General features: G+C 45.2%; 1 protein-coding gene across 1 annotated transcript in view; it reads left to right on the top strand.

Annotated features, from left to right (window-relative positions):
* The first annotated feature begins 1,756 nt into the window (after nucleotides 1-1,756).
* The window catches only part of LOC311112148 (protein argonaute-3), a 40,434-nt gene continuing 17,762 nt past the window's right edge, over nucleotides 1,757-24,428 (top strand). Inside the window, exons 1-8 of the mRNA XM_084155122.1 lie at nucleotides 1,757-2,584; nucleotides 14,691-14,862; nucleotides 15,134-15,254; nucleotides 15,484-15,692; nucleotides 16,673-16,809; nucleotides 22,101-22,235; nucleotides 23,546-23,633; nucleotides 24,221-24,368. Coding sequence (XP_084011248.1) covers nucleotides 2,566-2,584; nucleotides 14,691-14,862; nucleotides 15,134-15,254; nucleotides 15,484-15,692; nucleotides 16,673-16,809; nucleotides 22,101-22,235; nucleotides 23,546-23,633; nucleotides 24,221-24,368 — 1,029 coding nt within the window. The 5' untranslated portion in view covers nucleotides 1,757-2,565. The remainder of the gene's footprint in view (nucleotides 2,585-14,690; nucleotides 14,863-15,133; nucleotides 15,255-15,483; nucleotides 15,693-16,672; nucleotides 16,810-22,100; nucleotides 22,236-23,545; nucleotides 23,634-24,220; nucleotides 24,369-24,428) is intronic.

The raw sequence follows: 24,428 nt of genomic DNA, 5'->3' as shown, positions 1-24,428 counted from the left end.
ACGAGAGTTTATATTGGACAAATTCAGGTATTTTTATCCCCGTTTCGTTTGCTTCCATTTAAGAAATGTTTTTCAACAGAATCGGCGGAATGAATACACCCCTGATCATGCGTAAACCCAGTTCACTTTCATAGCAGCCACGTTGTATTCCTTCTCGCCTCTATGCGCTCTCCTCCTCTCACCTTTTCCCTTCATTTGTGGACTTCAATGCACAACACATCAGCTGTATGTGACCAGGTGAAAAAACCTTTCCAAGCCAAACCATGTCATAATCACTACACACCGCCTACATCGTTGTCCCCATATTAGCTAAAGTAACGTCCTAGTCAACATAGCTTATAGAACTAATGCGTTAGTAAACCCGCTACAATCATGCAGTAACTTTACAGTGTCTAGTCAGTAAGCAGTTTAGCAGTTACACCGGCGGGCCCCGGTGACAATAAATGTGTAAAACCAAAAGCTTACTTTGACTTGGAAGAGTTCCAGTGTTCTGTTGGATAGTCATAGCCAGCTAGCTAACATAGCATCACTCTGTTTGAGCCTGGTGTTTGAGTAGGCTAAACTAGCCAGCTGCATTTGCTAGCTAAGTAACTGAAACTGAAAAAAAAATGACACTCTCTCTCTCTTGCTTCTCCTTCATTTTTGAAGAAATGTTTTTCTTGAAAACTGTTCAACTATTGTCTTTCTCTCTCTTTGAGTCAACTACTCACCACATTTTATGCACTGCAGCGCTAGCTAGCTGTAGCTTATGCTTTCAGTACTAGATTCATTCTCTGATCCTTTGATTGGGTGGACAACATGTCAGTTCATGCTGCAAGAGCTCTGATAGGTTGGAGGACGTCCTCCGGAAGTTGTCATAATTACTGTGTAAGTCTATGGAAGGGGGTGAGAACCAAGAGCCTCCTAGGTTTGGTATTGAAGTCAATGTACCAAGAGGAGGATGGAAGCTAGCTGTCCTCCGGCTACGCCATGGCGCTACCCTACAGAGTGCTGTTGAGACTACTGTAGACCTTCATTGTAAAACAGTGTGTTTTAATCAATTATTTGGTGACGTGAATATATTATAGTTTTATCTAAAAATGATAACTTTTTTTATGTTTTAACATTTTTATTTTTATTAAATTCACTGAGGAGGATGGTCCTCCCCTTCCTCCTGAGGAGCCTCCACTGTCTGAAACCTTATTCCATTTAAAATAAACGTATGTCAGTCTGTAGAGAGGAAAGGGGAAACATTTTGACATAAGAACAGATGTTCTCTGTTAATTACTGTGATATAATTTATTCCCATTGGCTAAAATCGAAGCACAGAGTTTCTAAACGCAGAGGCGCTATATCGCGAGACTTGCAGGAACGTTTGCGAAACCGACCAAGCAGACCAGACCGGGGTTTGGGGTTCTAGAAGTCAATGATAGAAGTGAAAAATTATTCCTTAGTTGTTAATTTTTCGAAATCTAAAGGCACAACCTAGATTCGAAACAATGTCTTAAGTAATTGAACATGTTATTACTCAGACCTCGTGAAAGTGACAAACTGACTCGTTTTCATTTTCGTCAAAAACAACTTTATATCGAAGGTGGGTGCCTTTGATTAGACGGCATGCACATGCGCAATTAGGCGCCAGGCGACCGTTAGACCCGATTACGTATTTCTGCGCATGAGCTTAGCTAGCCAACGTGATCGGGGATTTCTATTGGAGAACCAGTTTCTGCCTATCTTCATACTGTACTGTCTTTTGGCGTTTCCTATTTGAGATAGAACCCACCTCTTCCTGTCGGTGTCAGAGTAGTAACTTCACCATATTTAGTTGGTCAGAGCCCCGCAGAGTTGAGCTCAGGCAACGGGGCTGAAAATCTTAGCCATATCGGCGAATGCAACCGGGAGTTGACAGCCTAGAAACAGCGAGACTGGCCGCTGTTGGAGAGTGACATCAGTGGAAACAAGGCTGCACATCAAAACGGGTGCAAGCTGCCTATCGACAGCAGACTTTGAGGGATAAGTAACGTTAGCCGTCTATTGTCGGATGAGAATTCTAACTAGTAGTCGTAGGTAGCTAACGTTAGATGGCTAGCTGGCTAATTATCGCCAACGAGCAAGCCTTACTCGACTTCTGCTGAACGTAAAACCAAACTTATCTATGTTATCGGATTTTTATTCAGCAAACTGGTAAGAAAAACTAAAGATCCCAGTGATTCTGCAATTATGATATCTTGACATAATTGTCAGCTAGCTATGTTTGTCTCAATCCACTTGCTAATCTAGGAGCTAGCTAGTTTATCAGCGTCGTTTTGGCTCGAGCAAGTATCGCCGTGGCAGTGAAATCTGATTGGATACCTTGATCGTGTGAACGACTTGCAGACACCGGGACACGGAAGACCCCCATGCAAAGGGACTGGAAAAGGGGCCCGTTTGACAGTGAGCGGAGAGGAGAACTCGGGGGAACCCGTAACTACTCGGCTGCATCGCCTGTGAGGCGTTGAACTGCCGAGAAACCAGATTGAACCAAGCAAGGGTTCCTGACATTTGACATCTGTGATCCGGGGAGTGAACCGGGCAGGGACCTCATGAATGGAAATCGGAACCACAGGTAATTGGCTGTCATTGCTCATATCATGCCAAAATTATCTACTAAATTGTTGCATGCAATGTTTCCCAACACTGACATTGCAACACAAGCAGAAACTGAAAAAAAGCTATAACCAGCAAAAACATGAACGTTATTTGATTGCTAGTTAGCCAGCCAATGTGAGTTTTCTTTGGTCCATGTCCATTGACTTAAGACAACGCCAACCCACAGGTGTTGGTTGAGGTGTCTCGTGCGTGGATGGCTGCTTTTAGCAACGCTAGTATTTACATACTAGCATTGTTAGTAATTAGGTTGCAAAAAAAAAACGGAATAGTTCGCTGGAAGACAGAAGTCAAATAAAACTCAATTTCAACTTACGCTGACTATAGGGTTGGTCCTTATGCAGGTGGGAAATTGAGAAAAAACATCGAATATAACATAAATTAAACAGACTTTCCAAACTTGGATCTGTTTTCTGCTTGCTTCATGTCAAAATAAAAGTATTGCACTTGCGCCATACAGTACGTGGGAAGCCATAAGTTTAATACAATTCCATTTCAACTTACTGTGCCGGTGGGCAGGACGGTTTGTCATTATGACTGGGGAATTTGAGACACAATATCTAAAGGATCTTATTATTAAACAGACTTTCCAATTATGGGTCTGTTGTTGACCCACTTCCCCTCTGCCTACCTCATGTCAAAATAAATGTCCTGCACGTATGCCATATGAAAAACATATATCTCAAGGCCATCAGACTGTTAAATAGCCATCACTAGCACATTAGAGGCTGCTGCTGCCTATTGAAATCACTGGCCAGAAATGGGATACTAGTCACTTTAATAATGTTCATATATCTTGCACTACTCATCTCATATGTATATACTGTATTATATTCTACTGTATCTTAGTCCATGCCACTCTGTCATTGCTTGTCCATATATGTATATATATTCTTAAATTGTATTCCTTACTAGATTTGTGTGTATTGGGTATATGTTGTGAAATTGTTAGATATTACTTGTTAGATATTACTGCACTGTCGGAGCTAGAAGCACAAGCATTTCGCTACACCCGCAATAACATCTGCTAAACACATGTATGTGACAAATAAAAGTTGATTTGATGTGGACAAAATAGGAATAATTTGTGGGGGACTTTTATTTTGACATGATGTAATCAGAGGTGAAGTGGGTCTACAACAGATGGGTTTGGAAAGTCTTTATTAATACGATCCTTTAGATATTAATTACGATCCTCTGTCATAATGATTAACCGTCCTGCCCACAGGCACAGCAAGTTGAATTGTATTTAACTTTGGCTTCCCACAGACTGTTTTTGTGCAACCCAATACAATTGAAAGCAATGCTAGTGTATGTAAATACACCCACTGTTGCTAAAAGCGCATAGGAAAATTCATGAATGTCCACCAGGTACTTTAAAAAAAACTGTATCTAGGGGAGTTCCTCAACAGTTGTCTGTTGGCCATGTGTGAGTCACAGGTGAAATGTCATTCTATACACACACCATGTGGGAGTACAGTGTCTTTGATGAAGTCTTATAAAGTTAGGCTAGTCATAAATGGAGGAATGCTATGAAATGGAGACATAACAAAAGTTTTGTGGCATCATATTTCACACTTCAGCCTTTATGGGTATCCTCCTACTCATGACGCTCAATCGTTAGTCATAGAAAAGTCCACATGGTTATGCTTGATGGAACATTCAGCACACAGGAGGTTGGCAGCACCTTAATTGGGGAGGACGGGCTGTGGTAATGACTGGAGTGGAATGGTAACAAATACATCAAACGTATGGTCTCCAGGTGTTTGTTGCCATTCCATTTGCTCCGTTCCGAACATTATGAGTCGTTCTCCCCTCAGCAGCCTCCTGTGGTTCAGCAATAGGGTCGTCTTGTTTGTCACAGCAGACATGTGCCACACTGTTTATCAGAGGTCAGTAGGGCCCTATAAAATCCGCGTTGCGGAAAATGCGGACGGAATCACAGAATCCAGACATTAAAAAGGAATTCAACAATATAAAAAAATGTATGGAACTTAGTAGGAAATCAAGTAAATGTATTGAACTTATTAGAAAATTCATTAATTTGCCCAAGTTAATCATAAGACATGAACAAAATGCGTCAGTGATTTGGATTTTCCTGCAACTTTATGAAACGGAACAGTAATGTCCCTGTGTCTGTGCTGTGTGCAGTGCGCACATATGTCTAGTCTACCGTTAGCGATAATGCTAATGATAACCGTCTGCTGGTAGATGGAAAGGCTTCCCCAAAAACCGTCTCAACTAAATGTTAACTACAAAGTAGCCTATGCCTACCTGGCAGAATTATATCATTATTTGCATTAATCCAGTGGCCATTTGATAAGCTAACTCTGCAATCACATGAGCGCTACAGAAACACCGCTAACCAAACAACGGTCTCTAGCTGGTGCACACTTGCATTAAAGGGTAACTACACCAACATTTCTTAGATCTTTTCTCAGACCTCAAAAGTGGTCTCCTGATGTTTGTTATGGACTTAGAACATATTATTTTGTTGTTTTTCTATTAGAAACGTTTTTTTTGGGGAGCAAAAACTGCGAAAGACGGAAACCTGGAAAAACAAAACTGAATTTTGGGAAAAAAGTAAATGGATTCAGGCAAAAAATAGAACAGATTTTATAGGGCCCTAGGTCAGGAGAGGCTAGGTAAAGTTACTGACTACTTTTCCTTATTCAAAGCATTTCAGTTTGAATAGTCAATGGGACTGCATGGTCATGTTTTCTCATGAGTAGACTGCAAAACAGTGGTGACGTGTAGGCTAGGCCTAAATCAAAAGGGGAAGCATCCATAGTACAGTAGACCCTGTATAACCTAGATGGTAGCCTAGGTCAGACCGTTCCTTCTCATTGCCTTTTGCAATGACAGCCAGGGAAACCGTTTTTACAGTTTGCTTTGTCTGTATTCGTAACGGAAGCTTCTCCTGCAAAGATACCCTAGCAGGTAGACCCAGTGAGTGACACCTGATACGGCCAGGCCAGACAGGGCTATATTGATTCCCTCCAGAGGAGGTCCCCCCGGCAACTGACCTCCAAGCCTTCTCAAGTTGTAGAGTTTAATAGGGGGATAACTGGGCCGTGTTCATTATGCACCAAATAGTAGAATGTGGACTACAACAGGGTGGGACTATCTGGACTTCGACTGATAAGAAGCGCTCATTTTTCCTTTTCTGTTTCAAAACATTTTGATACAGTGTGCCCTAAAAAACAAACCTGAACAGGGCAGGTGTTTTCTGTCCGTCAGCTGCGTACCTAATGGTTAACAGACATACAGTCATGAGGGGGAACAGAACAGTGGATCTGATTCCTCAGTGAATGATTGAAAGGGGGCCCTTGTCGCTAGAAGAGTGTGGCGTGAGAAAATGCTAATTGATTGCCTGCTTAGTAAGACACGATTCATTCCAACGGTAGTCTGGCAGCATGCGACGTTTGTGCCGTTTTGAGAAACAGACAAGATTAGCTAGTGCTCATAGGATATGACTTGAGCTTTTAACCCATAAAATCACATCCGTCATTTTGTAGCTCTGTCTGGATGGTATTTGAAAGGCAACACATGATCAGAAAACTTTGTTCATATGAGGTTGGATATTACACTGGACAAAAATATAAATGCAACATGTAAAGTGTTGGTCCCATGTTTTCATGAGCTGAAATAAAAGATCCCAGAAATGTTCCATATGCATAAAATGCAAATTTCTCTCATTTTTTGCACCAATTTGTTTACATCCCTGTTAGTGAGCATTTCTCATTTGCCAAGATAATCCATCTACCTGACAGGTGTGGCATATCAAGAAGCTGATTAAACAGCATGATCATTACACCGGTGCATCTTGTGCTGGGGACAATAAAAGGCCACTCTAAAATGTGCAGTTTTGTCACACAACACAATGCCACAGATGTCTCAAGTTTTGAGGGAACGTGCAATTGGCATGCTGACTGCAGGAATGTCCACTAGAGCTATTGCCAGATAATTGAATGTTCATTTCTCTACCATAAGCCGCCTCCAACGTCGTTTTAGAGAATTTGGCAGTACGTCCAACCGGCCTCACAACCGCAGACCATGTGTTTGGTGTTGTGTTGGCGAGCGGTTTGCTGATGTCAACGTTGTGAACAGAGTCCCCCATGGTGAGGTTATGGTATGGGCAGGCATAAGCTATGGCCAACTAACACAACTGCATTTTATCGATGGCAATTTGAATGCACAAAAATACTGTGACGAGATCCTGAGGCAAATTGTGAGGCCCTTTTTTTTTCTTTTTTTTTTTTTGAACAAGTATTTGTGCCAAAAGATGCATATCTGTATTCCCAGTCATGTGAAATCCATAGATTAGGGCCTAATGAATTTATTTCAATTGACTGATTTCCTCATATGAACTGTAACTCAGTAAAATCTTTGAAATTGTTGCATGTTGCGTTTTTATATTTTTGTTCAGTATAGTATGTGGTGTTAAGATGAGTTCTATTGTCAGTTGGGGTTTTGGGTGGGTAACCTGGCACGCTTAATAGTGCATGAGGAGTCCAGCTGCTTCCTGTTGTAATGGATACACCCGTGACATACACACACTCATCCTCACACACCTGTGTGGGGCTTACTGAAAGACAAAGGAACACCACACAGGCAGTACAGGGGACCCCCCCCCCCCCCCCCCCCCCCCCCCCCGGTCTGTCTCATCACACTAGTTTAGGCTGGTTGCCAAGGGTGATTGACTCAGTTACTAAGTATGAATGACTATCAAGGGGGTCTTCTAGGTAAAGGTGGTTGAGGTACTTAAAGTTTGTTAGCAGTAGCTATGTTTGAATAGGCATATATGGCAGTTTTCACACTCTCCCGCTCCTTCTATTCTCCTTCCTCTTGTTCTTCCTGCTTTTTTTCCCTCTTCACCACCCTCATTGGGGGGGGTAGCTCCTCGCTTTATTTGAAAAGAAAAGGCGGGAAGTCGGGAACCCCCTTTTGATTTTCAAATCCTTGTCCAAAGCTAGTCCATTTGGGACACTAGTCTGGGACATATTGCACCACTCACAATCGTATGATGTTGTCGATCAGCTAGAATATTCACACACAGGCTAAGCCTGAGTAGTATTCATTAGGCACCAACTGGAAGAAAAGACTGAAACTGGGAGGAATACTCAATTTCTCTTTCTGTGTTTCAAAGTGTTTTTCGCTGCGTGCCATAATGAACACAACCCTGCTGAGCCTGTGTTCATTAGGATCTTGCTGCCTGTGACCCCATAGCCTAGAAAGGAATGTTAGTTTTCACTTCTAACAAGTCTTAATAAAAACAGCCCATGTTTGTGTGCTAGACTGAGAAGCATCTCTGTCTGTGTCGGCATGCACATGTTGTGAGTGTGGCTAGTATTGAACTCATGTGGGTGGGCTTTGTGTGAGAGTTGGAGGGAGAGTGGGATGGAGAGAGAGACTGAGCCAAAAAGCGGGATAGTGAGGGAGGGAGACGAATCAGGGGAGTAGAGTAGGAGAGTGCCAGAGAGAGAATGAATCATAGAGCCAGAGAGGGAGGGAGGGAGAGAGCGTGGGGATAGATGGAGAGGACTGACTGAGTCAGTAGGAGGGCCCAGTAGGAGTGGGCTGTAAGGCTGGGGGATGTCTGTCTCAGCTCACGATCAGTGGGACGAGGAGGAGGCCTGGACTTGGCACTCTTCTCTCCTTCCTGAGCTCTGTGTTTAGGGAGGACCATTTAGCCTAAGTCTATGGGGGGAACACAACAGAGTGACCCAGTGCAGGGGGGTTCAGCCAGGAAGAGAGGGACCCAGGGGCTGACATGAGGGGAGTGTCTTAAGGGGGTAACCAAACTTTTGTGGGAGAACTGAAGGAGAGAAGACAGAGCCTGACATCGTTGTTGAAAGCGAGCAAAGATATCCCAGAATGTTTTTTTGTTTTTTTTGCCTTTTTGAAACAACGCATTTGATTGGCTGGCACTAGTAGGTCTTTTTTGTATCACTGACTGACTTCACTGAGATGAGCCTACAGGGGTCTTGTTGGAGTTAAAAAATCATTTTCAAGCATTTTCAAAACAGACCATCAAAAAATCTGCATTTTTAAATGGAAAGTGAAGTGTTTTTTGCTTCATTAGAGTGATCAGGGGCCTGCAACTGTAGTTTTCCTTCACAGAAAATACATTAGTGCAACACATTCGACAGAAAAATAGCTTCATTTTCATCAATGACAACAGAAGTGCAACGCTATTTGGCTGGCAGCCACACAAGTAAATAAGCTTACAATGGAAAAAGTGAGGTATTTTTTGCAAAAACGATATATATTATATTTCTAATGTTTATAATGGAAAGAATGAAGGCAGCTACATTTCCTAATGTTTTGCAAGAAGTTAATCTTGCATTTTTCCAGAGAAAAGTATCTACACATCAGTGCTGTCTGCTGGGCGGCAGGTAGCTTAGTGGTTAAGAGCGTTGTGCCAGTAACCGAAAGGTCGCTGGTTCTAATCCCCGAGCCGACTAGGTGAAAAATCTGTCGATGTGCCCTTGAGCAAGGCACTTAACCCTAATTGCTCCTGTAAGTCGCTCTGGATAAGAGCGTCTGCTAAATGACTAAAATGTAAAAATGTAAAATGTCTGTTAGAATGCCCTTTCATGAATTCTCATCTGATTGGAGAAGTGCAACTGAAGCACAAAATTAGTCTGAAGCATTTTAGCTCTGTGTTTACAAAACGCAGCAAGGTATTTCTTCTGCGTTTTTATACATTTTGTTGTTGTTACAAACACATAATCCTGCAGTAACTTGACCCCTGGCCTAACACCAGTCCATATCTCTCCCTCCCTCCTAGTCACAGTCGGAGGGTCTCCCTGACCACTAAACATGTTTAATTGTGCCCTCCTCACTTCCGCTAGTACCCCTATTTTCCGACCATGCTGGGCTTGCCCTGGTTTACAGTGTTCCATTTAACATGCCCCTGTGGAATCCTCAGCCAGGCTAACAGAGCTAGCTCTTTGACGTGTGCGAGTGACTGTGTTGGTGTGTGTGTACGCTCTAGGTCCAGCCTGCTTTGCTTCCCCCCTGCCATCCATCCTCCGAGTACTTCATGTTGCCTCTCCCTCCTTGGTCTCCCTGTACAGCTTTGGCCTGTGTTTGGCTGTGGAGTGAATGGTAGCAGCTGTGGTGGCTCCAGTCTGTGGCCGACACTCTCGGAGCACTGAGGTAGATGGGAGAAGCGACAGAGGGGGAATAAACTAGTTGTTTGACACACATCAGTCCCTCCCAGCCCCCACCCCACGGTGCTCTACTGTCACTGTGTGCGTCCGTCAGTCCGTCCGTCCGTGTGTGCCTGGGCCGCTGCCTGCTGTGACTGACGCCTTTGTGCCCCGTCTCGGAGCACTCGCCCTGTTCCCACAGCCCTATCCGGATTAGACACACAACAGCTGTATTGTGAGTGTGTGTGGGCCTGCCCTGCGTCTGTGTGGGTACGTTTGCAGCCAATCATTGGGGAAGGCAGCGGGAGCGAGAAAGGGAGAGCCCAGACTTTGTGTACAGTGTAATGGTAATTAGGGCACACCGTTGCAATACAATTTAAGAGTTTCTTGTTGGAGTTCATTGAGTTCAGGTAGTAGAATACATCCCCGTTTGAGTCTGTTTCGGAGTGTTTTCATCTGTTCCATGCCTACTGAACATGACCCCGGTCAGTGCTTTTCAGGGATGTGGTTACTGGTCTCTCTCCTAGCCTGTGATAATATAGCCTAGTCATTTTTCACCTCATAACATTGAGCAGCGTCCAACCTATGAGTGTAGCAAGCTGAGGTCGCCTGAAATCGAATGCTGGCTTGCTCATAAAATACATTTAAATAAAATAAATGATGGAACAATTGTAGGAAGCCAACCTTGCAAAGCCACCCTTGCGAAGTTTATCGCTTTGGTTCCAGTTTGCCACATCCACTTCTGTTACAGTTTGACTGAGAAATTGTCATTACAAGGTCAGTTCTGTGATGCCTCCTTATCTCTCCACATACCCACATACTTTTTCTTTGTAATATCAGGGACATATTCATTAGGCACCATTGGTTAAGGGCTTGTAAGTAAGCATTTCACGGTAAGGTCTACACCTGTTGTATTCAGCGCATGTGACAAATAACATTTGATTTGTACTGTAGGGACAGAAAACAAGACGAGACAGAACGTTGAAAGACTGGGAGGGGTACCTAGAATGTTTCTGTTTGAAAAACACGTCCGTCCTTTACACATTTTCTGACCACACACACACACACAATATTTCAGAGTAAACACACGAGGGGGAGGTTTCCTTGAACCTGCTCCCCCTCTCACCGCTAAATGACGCAGATCACAAGCCTTTGATGCCTCCACATGTGCTTTTGAGTAGGCTCTCTGTCATTGCCGGCAATCTCAATATGTCAATGGGAAGGCCAATAGTTCCCAGGTCATGGTATTACAGGATAGTTGAATACTAATCATGGTTTGCAGTTTATGCCTCAACTTTTGTTGTTTTGTAGAGTCAGACATTTTTGGTTGATCCATTGCTGTGTATCAGGTCAATGAGTTCATATGAGCAGTTAGTTCAGCTTCACACTCTGTGTGTGTGTCCGCGCTTACTATTCTGCTTGTGTGTGTGTGTGTGTGTGTGTGTGTGTGTGTGTGTGTGTGTGTGTGTGTGTGTGTGTGTGTGTGTGTGTGTGTGTGTGTGTGTGTGTGTGTGTGTGTGTGTGTGTGTGTGTGTGTGTGTGTGTGTGTGTGTGTGTGTGTGTGTGTGTGTGTGTGTGTGTGTGTGTGTGTGTGTGTGTGTGTGTGTGTGTGTGTGTGTGTGTGTGTGTTCCACTGAGCCACTGGTCTCTCTGTGCTGTGTTGCTTGCTTGGTACTGAACATGCCTTGTATGGGTAGTGGGTGACCCGAGGACAGGGCCAGCTCGTGGCCGCTGGGGCCTACACAGTGTCAGAGAAGCCTCAGACTAGAGTAGTCAGCTCCCCCCTCTACTTACCTCCATGCCCTGGCCCCTGACAGCTGCATCCCTCCGTGATGTTCCCTCCTCTTCAGTTCCCAGGGTATGCTTGTACTTGTTTTGTTTGCAAGGGGCTCAAATAGTTTAGAAGGGAAGAATTGAGAGATACTAAGCCCTGTGTGTGTGTGCTTGAGAATCATTCTGAAATATCAGGGACCGACAGAGAAAATAGGCTAGCATGCCTTGGAAGGTATTTTGCGGCAGCCTTTTTGCTATCTAGTCTAGTTCTGCACACGAGTGTGTTTTGAATCCATTTCTTTGAAAGTCTGAAGGAGAAATAGCCAGGAGGGTTAGCTTTAATAACCGGAAGCTTGGAAATGTTGAGTAGTTTCCCCCAAGTTTTTTGCCATGTTCTGAATTTCTGTTTGTGGGTGTGTGTTATCGCCAGTTTCGTCTGACCAGAGTAGAGTTCCCTCTGACCGCCGCTATGACGCTAGCTCCTAGCTTTGTTCTTTTCTCTTTTCCTCTGCTCTGTATTTACAACTCTCCTTTTCTCTCTGTGGCCTTTGGTGTTTCTTTGTGGCTTGCTCGCTGCATGGTGGGATGATGACGCTGCAGCTGCTTTCCTGTGTGTATGGTTGTTTGAGCTTGCGTGTGTCGGTAAGGGCGCGTCAGAAGGCACCTGTGTGTGTGTGTATATGTAAAACAACTTCAAATCAGATTGTATTTGTCACATGCGCCGATTACAACAGCTGTAGACCTTACCGTGAAATGCTTACACACACACACATCAGGAGGACGTGTGTGTGTGCATGTACGCGTACGTGAGAGAGCATGTGTGTGTGCAAGATCACGTCAGGTGTTTTGTGCACACACACACACACACACACACATCAGGACAAGGAGGAAAGTGTGGGTGGTTTTTAGAATGCCTGGCACGGTGTCCAGAGGCAGGACACTCCTCTTGTGTTTCTCTCTGCGTTGGCCCAATGACTCATGCAACGTGGAGGCTAGTAGTAAAATATGCCTGCCTGAGTGGAGGATGAAAGGAAGAAAATACCAGCCCTCCCTGCCCTCTCCCCCGGCCCATCCTACTCCTCCCTCTCCTCCTCCTTGGCTTACTCACCCCCACCGCAGCACAGGAAAAGCAATGTGTGTGTCAGAGAGAGCCTGTGACTCTCAGGGTCTGAGATTGTGTGTGTGTGTGTCTGGCAGTAGTGTTAGTGTATGTGTGTGTGTGTTTTTGTGTGGCGGTATGTGTAAACCCATGTCTGTGTCTGTCTGTCTGAGACCTGCGCTAGTCTCCCCTCGGCCCCCTGGATAATTTCCATCACAAAGGGGTGGTGTGTGTCCGTGGGACAGTCGTGGCTGGAATTCCAGACTCCCCTCTTCTCGGTCTCTCTCTCTGTCGATCCCCCTTTCTCTGCTGTCATTGTGACCCACCAAGGACTAGCCTTAGCCTGCATCCGTCACCCCTGTACCTATCCCTCAAGGTCCACCAGGCGAGAGAAACGGAAGGGGAGAGGAACGTGAACGCTCCAGCTTCCGAAAGACAGCCCTAAACAAACATCTTTACTCATGCTACAGGCCCATGAGCTGGCAGCACCTGAGAAAGGGTTCTGTTTTGTTTTTTTATTCCGTCCACCCCCTGCGCTGGGTTTCCGAATGAACTGACACCCACTCATGTATACTCATCATGACTCAATAGGAGGTGAATCATTCATAGCCCTGACACTCATTTATCAATGACACATTGGGGCAGTTTGGTTTTGGTGGTGGAGAGTACCAGAGAGAGCCTGAGTGGAAACGCCTATGGTTCACTTTTTTCTTGACTTCTTGAGTTGAGAGATGGAAGTGTTGAATAGGGGCGATGAGGATATGTATACTGAACAAAAATATAAACGCAACATGCAACAATTTCAACGATTTTACGGAGTTACAGTTCATATAAGGAAATCGGTTATTAGGCCATAATCTATGTATTTCACATGACTGGGCGCAGTCCGAATTAGTTTTTCCCCACAAGGGCTTTATTACAGACATAAATACTCCTCAGTTTCATCAGCTGTCCGAGTGGCTGTTTCAGACGATCATGAAGGCGAAGAAGCTGGATGTGGAGGTCCTGGGCTGGTGTGGACAGCTATGGTGGACATTCCTGCAGTCAGCATGCCAATTGCACACTCCTCTAAAACTTGAGACATCTGTGGCATTGTGTTGTGACAAAACTGCACATTTTAGAGTGGCCTTTTATTGTCCCCAGCACAAGGTGCACCTGTGTAATGATTATGATGTTTAATCAGCTTCTTGATATGCCACACCTGACATGTGGATGGATTATTTTGGCAAAGGAGAAATGCTCAATAAACAGGGTTGTAAACAAATTTGTGTGCAACATTTTAGAGAAATAAGCTTTTTGTGCGTCTGGAACATTTCTGTGATCTTTTATTTCAGCTCATGAAACATGGGACCAACACTTTACATGTTGCGTTTTTATATTTTTGTTCAGTATAGTTTAGGATGAAAGACAATATACTGACTGACTCCCCTCATCTGAACTCAATTGTTAGACTTTGAGTGTTGCGCAATAGTTCAGCATCTCACATAGGCCATCTGAACAACAACGTCATAGCAAATGTTAGGCTAAAGCTTCAAAAGGTTTCACATCAGCTGCTCCTGATGTTGATGGGCAGGCCTCGAGACAGCACACCCAAAATGGCACTGGGATGAGTATGGCACATCGGGCTGTTTTAAAAAAATAACTGTCTACTGGATTAAAGTGACTTGTGTGTAAGACATCCCTTACCTGGGGGGTGGCAGTGTGTGACGTACCGCTGCATATGCATGTATATACACACACACACACACACACAGTTTCATAGTGAAACCAACCCTTTGTATTCCCCCCCATAGCTTTTCTCGCTGTCTCTGCACTTTCTAACGTGGTTCCTTCCAGTATATTATTTCAGCCAACATATATTTTCTTGACACACAGGCAACAGGTGATTTAGACCTAACTTTTCCATCAAAAAAGTGGCCACATCAAAGCCGATTTTAGCAATATACTAATCTAAGCCTATTCCTCAAAGAACTGGTCCGTTGTAATGGAAGTTGAATGATTGTTCCCTTTTTCCATTCTCTTTTTCTCCTCCCTAGGAGCCGTTGGAGCCCAGCCCCTGTTCACCGTGCCGCGACGGCCTGGCTATGGCACCATGGGGAAGCCCATCAAGCTGCTGGCCAACTGCTTCCAGGTGGACATCCCCAAGATAGACGTCTACCTCTATGAGGTGGACATCAAGCCCGAGAAGTGCCCGCGCCGTGTCAACAGGTATGCCTAGAATAACTGAGTTTGTGCCTTTCTCAACATGTTTCACATGGTATCGGATTATGGGTTGTTCATGTGGTTGTTTAAGTGTGACTAGAGCTAATTTGATGTTTATTCTACTTCTATTATATTTTATGGATTATTATTATTGCTTTGAATACTAATTATGGCGCCACATATGGGCAGTTAAAGAGCCGCATGTGGCTCCAGAGCCACAAGTTGCAGACCTTTGGACAAGTCTAAAATTAGGTAAACTTGTTTTGGTGTTCTGTAGGGAGGTGGTGGACTCCATGGTGCAGCACTTCAAGGTTACCATCTTTGGGGATCGCCGGCCAGTCTACGATGGGAAGAGGAGCTTGTACACAGCCAACCCGCTGCCTGTGGCAACCGCAGGGGTAAGATGGATGCAGACTGACGCCCAGCCACACACACACACACACACACACACACACACACACACACACACACACACACACACACACACACACACAGTCAAACCTACTACCTGGCGCTCCTACAAGGGTAAGACCGAAAACACATACTCTCGCTCGCACACACACTTCTTGATCTGTTAACGCATGCATTCACACACACCTCTAACCCCTCTCCACCCCCCTCCCTCAGGTGGATCTGGACGTCACTCTACCGGGCGAGGGGGGCAAGGACCGGCCCTTTAAGGTCTCAATCAAGTTTGTGTCCCTGGTGAGCTGGCACATGCTGCACGAGGTGCTAACCGGCCGCAGCATGCCTGAGCCCCTGGAGCTGGACAAGCCCATCAGCACCAACCCAGTACACGCTGTGGACGTGGTGCTGCGACACCTGCCCTCCATGAAGTGAGTTAGACATTCGCCGCCCTGGTGGTCATAATAGGGAATGTTGTTATAACTATGTGATTGGGTTCATTATTTGATAAACAGGATGCATGTCTTTCTGAATAGGTTAGCATTTATCCCTGGAAACCTCAGTAAACTGATTAAGAGCGAACGACACAACTCCGCTACATGTTCATTTTACGTTTGAGGCAGATTTATTTGCTGGAGATGTAGGCCTATTAAACCCATATGGTATTTCATTTGCTGGCCAAGATACTGATTTAGTCCAAGATAATTTCCTAAAATGACAAATCAAGTATTGAATTTCAGTGAAGACTCACTTCTGCTTAGTGCCACATTGGTAATGAAAAATGTGAATGTATGCTCTTGCAAAACACGTGTGGTTGTTTTCATGGCAGTATCATGAAGATAATCCGGCAGGAAATCAAAAGTGTAGTCATTCCTATGCGGTCATAGCTGACCTCACTCATAGCCTCCTCCACTCAAAAACAATGTGTTGTCAGTGTGCCTACCAATACTGAATGAAAACCTTAATGAAAGTATTTTCCCGTCTTAAATAAAAACTGGCTTTTGTGTATCGACACCTGCCATAAGGCTGTGTTTGCTATAGCTTCAGGCTATTGCATTGACATTGGCAGAATGTGTCCAGGACTTTCTAGGAAACGCATACACTGTTATTAATGTGTCTTTGCCGCTCAGTGATAAGATGTCGATAAGGCCGTGTGGAGTTGCCACCCTCTCGTTTTATTGATGTTCAGTGTCAATTGAAAAATAAGGTTGTTGTTAGACTGTGTCACTGTGCAAAGAGCTATTGACCAAGATTCTAGTCCAGGTTGTGGAAACTAACTTTCCCATTCTCCTATCTGTCTGTCCCCCTTCTATCTATCTCTTTCCTTATTTTTTGCTCTTCTCTTTCTCTTCCCCCTCCTTCCCCCTCACTATCTCGCTCTTTCTCCTCCCCCTCTCCCTCCCCTCTCCAGGTACACTCCGGTGGGTCGCTCTTTCTTCTCAGCCCCAGAGGGATATGACCATCCCCTGGGAGGGGGGAGAGAGGTGTGGTTTGGTTTCCACCAGTCTGTACGCCCCGCCATGTGGAAGATGATGCTCAATATTGACGGTGAGGACGGCGCACATCACCTTACCCCCAATCCTAACCTTAACCATTAGGGGGAAGAAACAATCTGGGGCCATATGTATCAGAGTAGGAGTTCTGATCTAGGATCTGGTCCCCCTGTCCATGTAATCTTATTCAATGTGATCTAAAGGGCTAAACTGATCCTAGATCCGCACTCCTACTCTGAAACGCTTTATGAATACAGGCCCTGAACCTGTATTCGTGTTTGGGGCAACTTCTACCTAATATGGGAGGTCTCCATAGTGGGTGCTGTGCCGCATGCTGGCAAGGAGGGTTCTGGTTATAGGTGGGTGGGCTGGCCACAGGCTTTGTAGAAGGTGGATTGGGTGGGGGGGGGGGGGGGGGGGGTCTCTTGCTTTGTGGGTACTGCCTAAGCGGTTGCTGTGGAGACGGAGGTGCAAAGATCTGAGTGGCGCTGTGTGTTTGGGAGCGATTTTGGTGGGCTGCTTTTGTTTTGGGGAGTTCTTGACCGCTCTCTCTGTCTTAATGCCCCTCTCTCACTCCCTCCCTCCCTCCCTCTCTCTCAGGCAGGTTTCCCGCTCTCCCTCTCTCGCAAATCATTTGGCTTCCTCTAGCCCCTCCCCCATTCACCACCAAGGGCAGAAAAAGTCCAGCCGTCTGCAAATGATTCTCTCTTTTTCATTAGTCATTTTGTGCTCTAAGCAATGAAGAGAATAGGCCCTAAAAGAGCGCGAAAGCAAATAGGCGCCAATGATCTGTTTTATACCTCACCAGGGGACATTATTTATTTATTTATTTATTTATTTATTTATTTATTTATTTATATATATATATATATATATATATATATATATATACATACACACACAGTGGGGAGAACAAGTATTTGATACACTGCCGATTTTGCAGGTTTTCCTACTTACAAAGCATGTAGAGGTCTGTAATTTTTATCATACGTACACTTCAACTGTGAGAGACAGAATAAAAAAAAAAAAATCCAGAAAATCACATTGTATGATTTTTAAGTAATTCATTTGCATTTTATTGCATGACATAAGTATTTGATACATCAGAAAAGCAGAACTTAATATTTGGTACATAAACCTTTGTTTGCAATTACAGAGATCATACGTTTCCTGTAGGTCTTGACCAGGTTTGCACACACTGCAGCAGGGATTTTGGCCTACTCCTCCATACAGACCTTCTCCAGATCCTTCAGGTTTCGGGGCTGTCGCTGGGCAATACGGACTTTCAGCTCCCTCCAAAGATTTTCTATTGGGTTCAGGTCTGGAGACTGGCTAGGCCACTCCAGGACCTTGAGATGCTTCTTACGGAGCCACTCCTTAGTTGCCCTGGCTGTGTGTTTCGGGTCGTTGTCATGCTGGAAGACCCAGCCCCGACCCATCTTCAATGCTCTTACTGAGCGAAGGAGGTTGTTGGCCAAGATCTCGCGATACATGGCCCCATCCATCCTCTCCTCAATATGGTGCAGTCGTCCTGTCCCCTTTGCAGATAAGCATCCCCAAAGAATGATGTTTCCACCTCCATGCTTCACGGTTGGGATGGTGTTCTTGGGGTTGTACTCATCCTTCTTCTTCCTCCAAACACGGCGAGTGGAGTTTAGACCAAAAAGCTATATTTTTGTCTCATCAGACCACATGACCTTCTCCCAATCCTCCTCTGGATCATCCAGATGGTCATTGGCAAACTTCAGACGGGCCTGGACATGCGCTGGCTTGAGCAGGGGGACCTTGCATGCGCTGCAGGATTTTAATCCATGACGGCGTAGTGTGTTACTAATGGTTTTCTTTGAGACTGTGGTCCCAGCTTTCTTCAGGTCATTGACCAGGTCCTGCCGTGTAGTTCTGGGCTGATCCCTCACCTTCCTCATGATCATTGATGCCCCACGAGGTGAGATCTTGCATGGAGCCCCAGACCGAGGGTGATTGACCGTCATCTTGAACTTCTTCCATTTTCTAATAATTGCGCCAACAGTTGTTGCCTTCTCACCAAGCTGCTTGCCTATTGTCCTGTAGCCCATCCCAGCCTTGTGCAGGTCTACAATTTTATCCCTGATGTCCTTACACAGCTCTCTGGTCTTGGCCATTGTGGAGAGGTTGGAGTCTGTTTGATTGAGTGTGTGGACAGGTGTCTTTTAGGGGGAAGAAACAATCTGGGGCCATATGTATCAGAGTAGGAGTTCTGATCTAGGATCTGGTCCCCCTGTCCATGTAATCTTATTCAATGTGATCTAAAGGGCTAAACTGATCCTAGATCCGCACTCCTACTCTGAAACGCTTTATGAATACAGGCCCTGAACCTGTATTCGTGTTTGGGGCAACTTCTACCTAATATGGGAGGTCTCCATAGTGGGTGCTGTGCCGCATGCTGGCAAGGAGGGTTCTGGTTATAGGTGGGTGGGCTGGCCACAGGCTTTGTAGAAGGTGGATTGGGTGGGGGGGGGGGGGGGGGGTCTCTTGCTTTGTGAGTACTGCCTAAGCAGTTGCTGTGGAGACGGAGATGCAAAGATCTGAGTGGCGCTGTGTGTTTGGGAGCGATTTTGGTGGGCTGCTTTTGTTTTGGGGAGTTCTTGACCGCTCTCTCTGTCTTAATGCCCCTCTCTCACTCCCTCCCTCCCTCCCTCTCTCTCAGGCAGGTTTCCCGCTCTCCCTCTCTCGCAAATCATTTGGCTTCCTCTAGCCCCTCCCCCATTCACCACCAAGGGCAGAAAAAGTCCAGCCGTCTGCAAATGATTCTCTCTTTTTCATTAGTCATTTTGTGCTCTAAGCAATGAAGAGAATAGGCCCTAAAAGAGCGCGAAAGCAAATAGGCGCCAATGATCTGTTTTATACCTCACCAGGGGACATTATTTATTTATTTATTTATTTATTTATTTATTTATTTATTTATATATATATATATACATACACACACAGTGGGGAGAACAAGTATTTGATACACTGCCGATTTTGCAGGTTTTCCTACTTACAAAGCATGTAGAGGTCTGTAATTTTTATCATACGTACACTTCAACTGTGAGAGACAGAATTAAAAAAAAAAAATCCAGAAAATCACATTGTATGATTTTTAAGTAATTCATTTGCATTTTATTGCATGACATAAGTATTTGATACATCAGAAAAGCAGAACTTAATATTTGGTACATAAACCTTTGTTTGCAATTACAGAGATCATACGTTTCCTGTAGGTCTTGACCAGGTTTGCACACACTGCAGCAGGGATTTTGGCCTACTCCTCCATACAGACCTTCTCCAGATCCTTCAGGTTTCGGGGCTGTCGCTGGGCAATACGGACTTTCAGCTCCCTCCAAAGATTTTCTATTGGGTTCAGGTCTGGAGACTGGCTAGGCCACTCCAGGACCTTGAGATGCTTCTTACGGAGCCACTCCTTAGTTGCCCTGGCTGTGTGTTTCGGGTCGTTGTCATGCTGGAAGACCCAGCCCCGACCCATCTTCAATGCTCTTACTGAGCGAAGGAGGTTGTTGGCCAAGATCTCGCGATACATGGCCCCATCCATCCTCTCCTCAATATGGTGCAGTCGTCCTGTCCCCTTTGCAGATAAGCATCCCCAAAGAATGATGTTTCCACCTCCATGCTTCACGGTTGGGATGGTGTTCTTGGGGTTGTACTCATCCTTCTTCTTCCTCCAAACACGGCGAGTGGAGTTTAGACCAAAAAGCTATATTTTTGTCTCATCAGACCACATGACCTTCTCCCAATCCTCCTCTGGATCATCCAGATGGTCATTGGCAAACTTCAGACGGGCCTGGACATGCGCTGGCTTGAGCAGGGGGACCTTGCATGCGCTGCAGGATTTTAATCCATGACGGCGTAGTGTGTTACTAATGGTTTTCTTTGAGACTGTGGTCCCAGCTTTCTTCAGGTCATTGACCAGGTCCTGCTGTGTAGTTCTGGGCTGATCCCTCACCTTCCTCATGATCATTGATGCCCCACGAGGTGAGATCTTGCATGGAGCCCCAGACTGAGGGTGATTGACCGTCATCTTGAACTTCTTCCATTTTCTAATAATTGCGCCAACAGTTGTTGCCTTCTCACCAAGCTGCTTGCCTATTGTCCTGTAGCCCATCCCAGCCTTGTGCAGGTCTACAATTTTATCCCTGATGTCCTTACACAGCTCTCTGGTCTTGGCCATTGTGGAGAGGTTGGAGTCTGTTTGATTGAGTGTGTGGACAGGTGTCTTTTATACAGGTAACGAGTTCAAACAGGTGCAGTTAATACAGGTAATGAGTGGAGAACAGGAGGGCTTCTTAAAGAAAAACTAACAGGTCTGTGAGAGCCGGAATTCTTACTGGTTGGTAGGTGATCAAATACTTATGTCATGCAATAAAATGCAAATGAATTACTTAAAAATCATACAATGTGATTTTCTGGATTTTTGTTAAAGATTCCGTCTCTCACAGTTGAAGTGTACCTATGATACAAATTACAGACCTCTACATGCTTTGTAAGTAGGAAAACCTGTAAAATCGGCAGTGTATCAAATACTTGTTCTCCCCACTGTACATACATACATACACTCACATATCCTAGCTGAAGATACAGCAACACGGAGGAAATGTACCAGTATATAAGCAACAAACAAGAATTAGCGCTATTTAAAACACTTTCAAGAGTAATATATCAGCACTATCACAAACAACAAGCATCAAAACAAACATTAAATTGCTTATGTCATTTCCTGTTTATGGAGATGAGAACCCTATTGTCTCTGGGGAGAGTGACCTTCACCTGCGCTCCCCGTCATCCCTAATTGCATGCATGCTCCGATCATCACCGTCGCTGTCAGACGTGGCCCTGACGTCACTGTGAAGTCAGGCCAGTGTCAGTGCAGCATCTCTTTCCTCTCCTCTACTCATCTCTCCATTCAGGTGGAGAAAGCATTAGGGCCTTCATCTAGGCGCCAGCTTCCTCTAACGGCACATAAAGCCAGAGGGATGTTGGATGTTCCTCCTAGGTTTTAGTTCATGTTTGAGAGCCATGTTGGCGTTTCCCTTCCCTGAGGTACTTAGGTGGCGTCCCTGGCAATGAAACAGGCCTTGTGCTGCTGTGCTTGGTCTGGTTTGAGATGTAGGCCTAAATAGCTAAAAATGATTGATGACAAATGGCTGCTTCTGGCGTGATGTATTTGGTTGACCAAGATCAATTCACATTTTGCATCTACAGTAAATAGCTAGCAAGATTACTCTCGGTTTTGGCAGGTAGTGCCAGTGATTGGGAATGCTGAGTGAGTGTGATCGAGTCTTGTGTTTGATGGCCCTGTCTGTCCTGCAGTGTCTGCCACGGCCTTCTACAAAGCCCAGCCAGTGATCCAGTTCATGTGTGAGGTCCTGGACATCCACAACATAGACGAGCAGCCCCGACCTCTCACAGACTCCCACCGGGTCAAGTTCACCAAAGAAATCAAAGGTAGGTACAGTGCATTTGGAAAGTATTCAGACCCCTTGACCTTTTCTACATTTTCTTACGTTCAGCCTTATTCTAAAATGGATTTAAAAAATATATATCCTCATCAATCTACACACAATACCCCATAATGAGAAAGCGAAAACAGGTTTTTAGACATTTTTGCTAATGTATTAAAAATAAAAAACAGATACCTTATTTACATAAGTATTCAGACCCTTTAAGTATAAGTATTCAGACTCGAAATTGAGCTCAGGTGCCTCCTGTTTCCATTGATCATCCTTGAGATGTTTCTACAACTTGATTGTAGTCCACCTGTGGTAAATCCAATTGATTGGACATGATTTGGAAAGGCACACACCTGTCTATATAAGGTCCCACAGTTGACAGTGCATGTCAGAACAAAAACCAAGCCATGAGGTCAAAGGAATTGTCCGTAGAGCTCCGAGACAGGATTGTGTCGAGGCACAGAGCAATCGGGGGAGAAGGGCCTTGGTTAGGTAGGTGACCAAGAACCCGATGGTCACTCTAACAGAGTTCCTCTTTGGGGATGGGAGAACTTTCCAGAAGGACAGCCATCTCTGCAGCACTCCACCAATCAGGCCTTTATGGTAGAGTGGCCAGACGGAAGCCACTCCTCAGTAAAAGGCACATGACCGCCGGCTTGGAGTTTGCCAAAAGGGACCTAAAGACTCTCAGACCATGAGAAACAAGATTCTCTGGTCTGATGAAACCAAGATTGAACTCTTTGGCCTGAATGCTAAGCGTCACGTCTGGAGGAAACCTGGCACCATTTCTATGGTGAAGCATGGTGGTGGCAGCATGCTGTGGGCAAGTTTTTCAGCGGCAGTGACTGGGAGACTAGTCAGGATTGAGGGAAAGATGAACGGAGCAAAGTACAGAGAGATCCTTGATGAAAACCTGCTCCAGAGCGCTCAGGACCTCAGTCTGGGGCGAAGGTTCACCTTCCAACAGGACAACGACCCTAAGCACACAGCCAAGACAATGCTGGAGTGGCTTCGGGACAAGTCTCTGAATGTCCTTGAGTGGCCCAGGCAGAGCCCGGACTTTGTCATTATGGGGTATTGTGTGTAGATTGATGAGGAGAAAAAAACAAATGAATCCATTTTAAAATAAGGCTGTAACGTAACAAAATGTGGAAAAAGTCAAGGAGTCTGAATACTTTCCGAATGCACTGTATTTTGTGTGTGTGTGAAAGAGGATGTATACTAGGCTTTGGGTGTGCCTGTGTACACACGTTTGTGTCATTCCCATGTCCCTAATTTCCTAAAAGCTGTCTCTGTCCTGTCCAGGTCTGAAGGTGGAGGTGACACACTGTGGAACCATGCGGAGGAAGTACCGCGTTTGCAACGTGACCCGCCGGCCCGCCAGCCATCAAACGTGAGTCAAGAGAGGCCCAGAGAGATGGTAGGATGGGGTGGGACTAGACTTGGGTGGAGTGGGACTAGGGAGAGAGTGGGGTGTGGTGGGACTAGGAGAGGCCAGAGAGAGACCAGGAGATGAGCCTGGGGTGTGGTGGTATGTTTGGGGTGGGATGGGATGGGAGAGGGGGGAGAGGAGCATGCACTTAGATGTAGTATGACCAATTCACCAGAACCACAAAATGTCTGAGTCAGAGCCTTGTCAGTTCAGTCAAGTGGTCAGTGGGTGTTAGTCATCGTTGGCCAAGATGCTAGTACATGCAGCTGTTAAACTGCTGCTACTTTCTTCTTTGTTTTCCAGTATTTACTGATGCTCAACATTTGAGAATTATTTGCTCAACATTTTGATAGCTTTGTGTGGCAGTTTCTGTATCTTCACTGTATTGATCTTAACTAGATATTGAAGACAACTCGAGCTGTTGATAACCTTGTCTTTGACAGTCATATAGTTTACATAGACCCAGACAAGCCCCTCTTGCACAGCCCCTTTCTATGTTAGTAAAGATGTTCTTAACCCTTGCCGTTCCATCTACCTGTTGTGGTCAGGTTCCCTCTGCAGTTGGAGAATGGTCAAACGGTGGAGCGCACGGTGGCCCAGTACTTCAGAGAGAAGTACAGCCTGCAGCTCAAATACCCCCACCTGCCCTGCCTCCAGGTGGGCCAGGAGCAGAAGCACACCTACCTGCCCCTGGAGGTGAGGAATATTAATTTCTTTGCCAGATTCACACTATAGGGCCGACCGAAACCGTACTGG

The sequence above is a fragment of the Coregonus lavaretus genome, assembly GCF_964263955.1.
Source record: "Coregonus lavaretus genome assembly, chromosome: 3".
In the NCBI taxonomy this organism is placed as follows: domain Eukaryota; kingdom Metazoa; phylum Chordata; class Actinopteri; order Salmoniformes; family Salmonidae; genus Coregonus; species Coregonus lavaretus.
The sequence above is the reverse complement of the archived record's forward strand: the minus strand, read 5'-3'. Positions and strand labels throughout refer to the sequence as shown.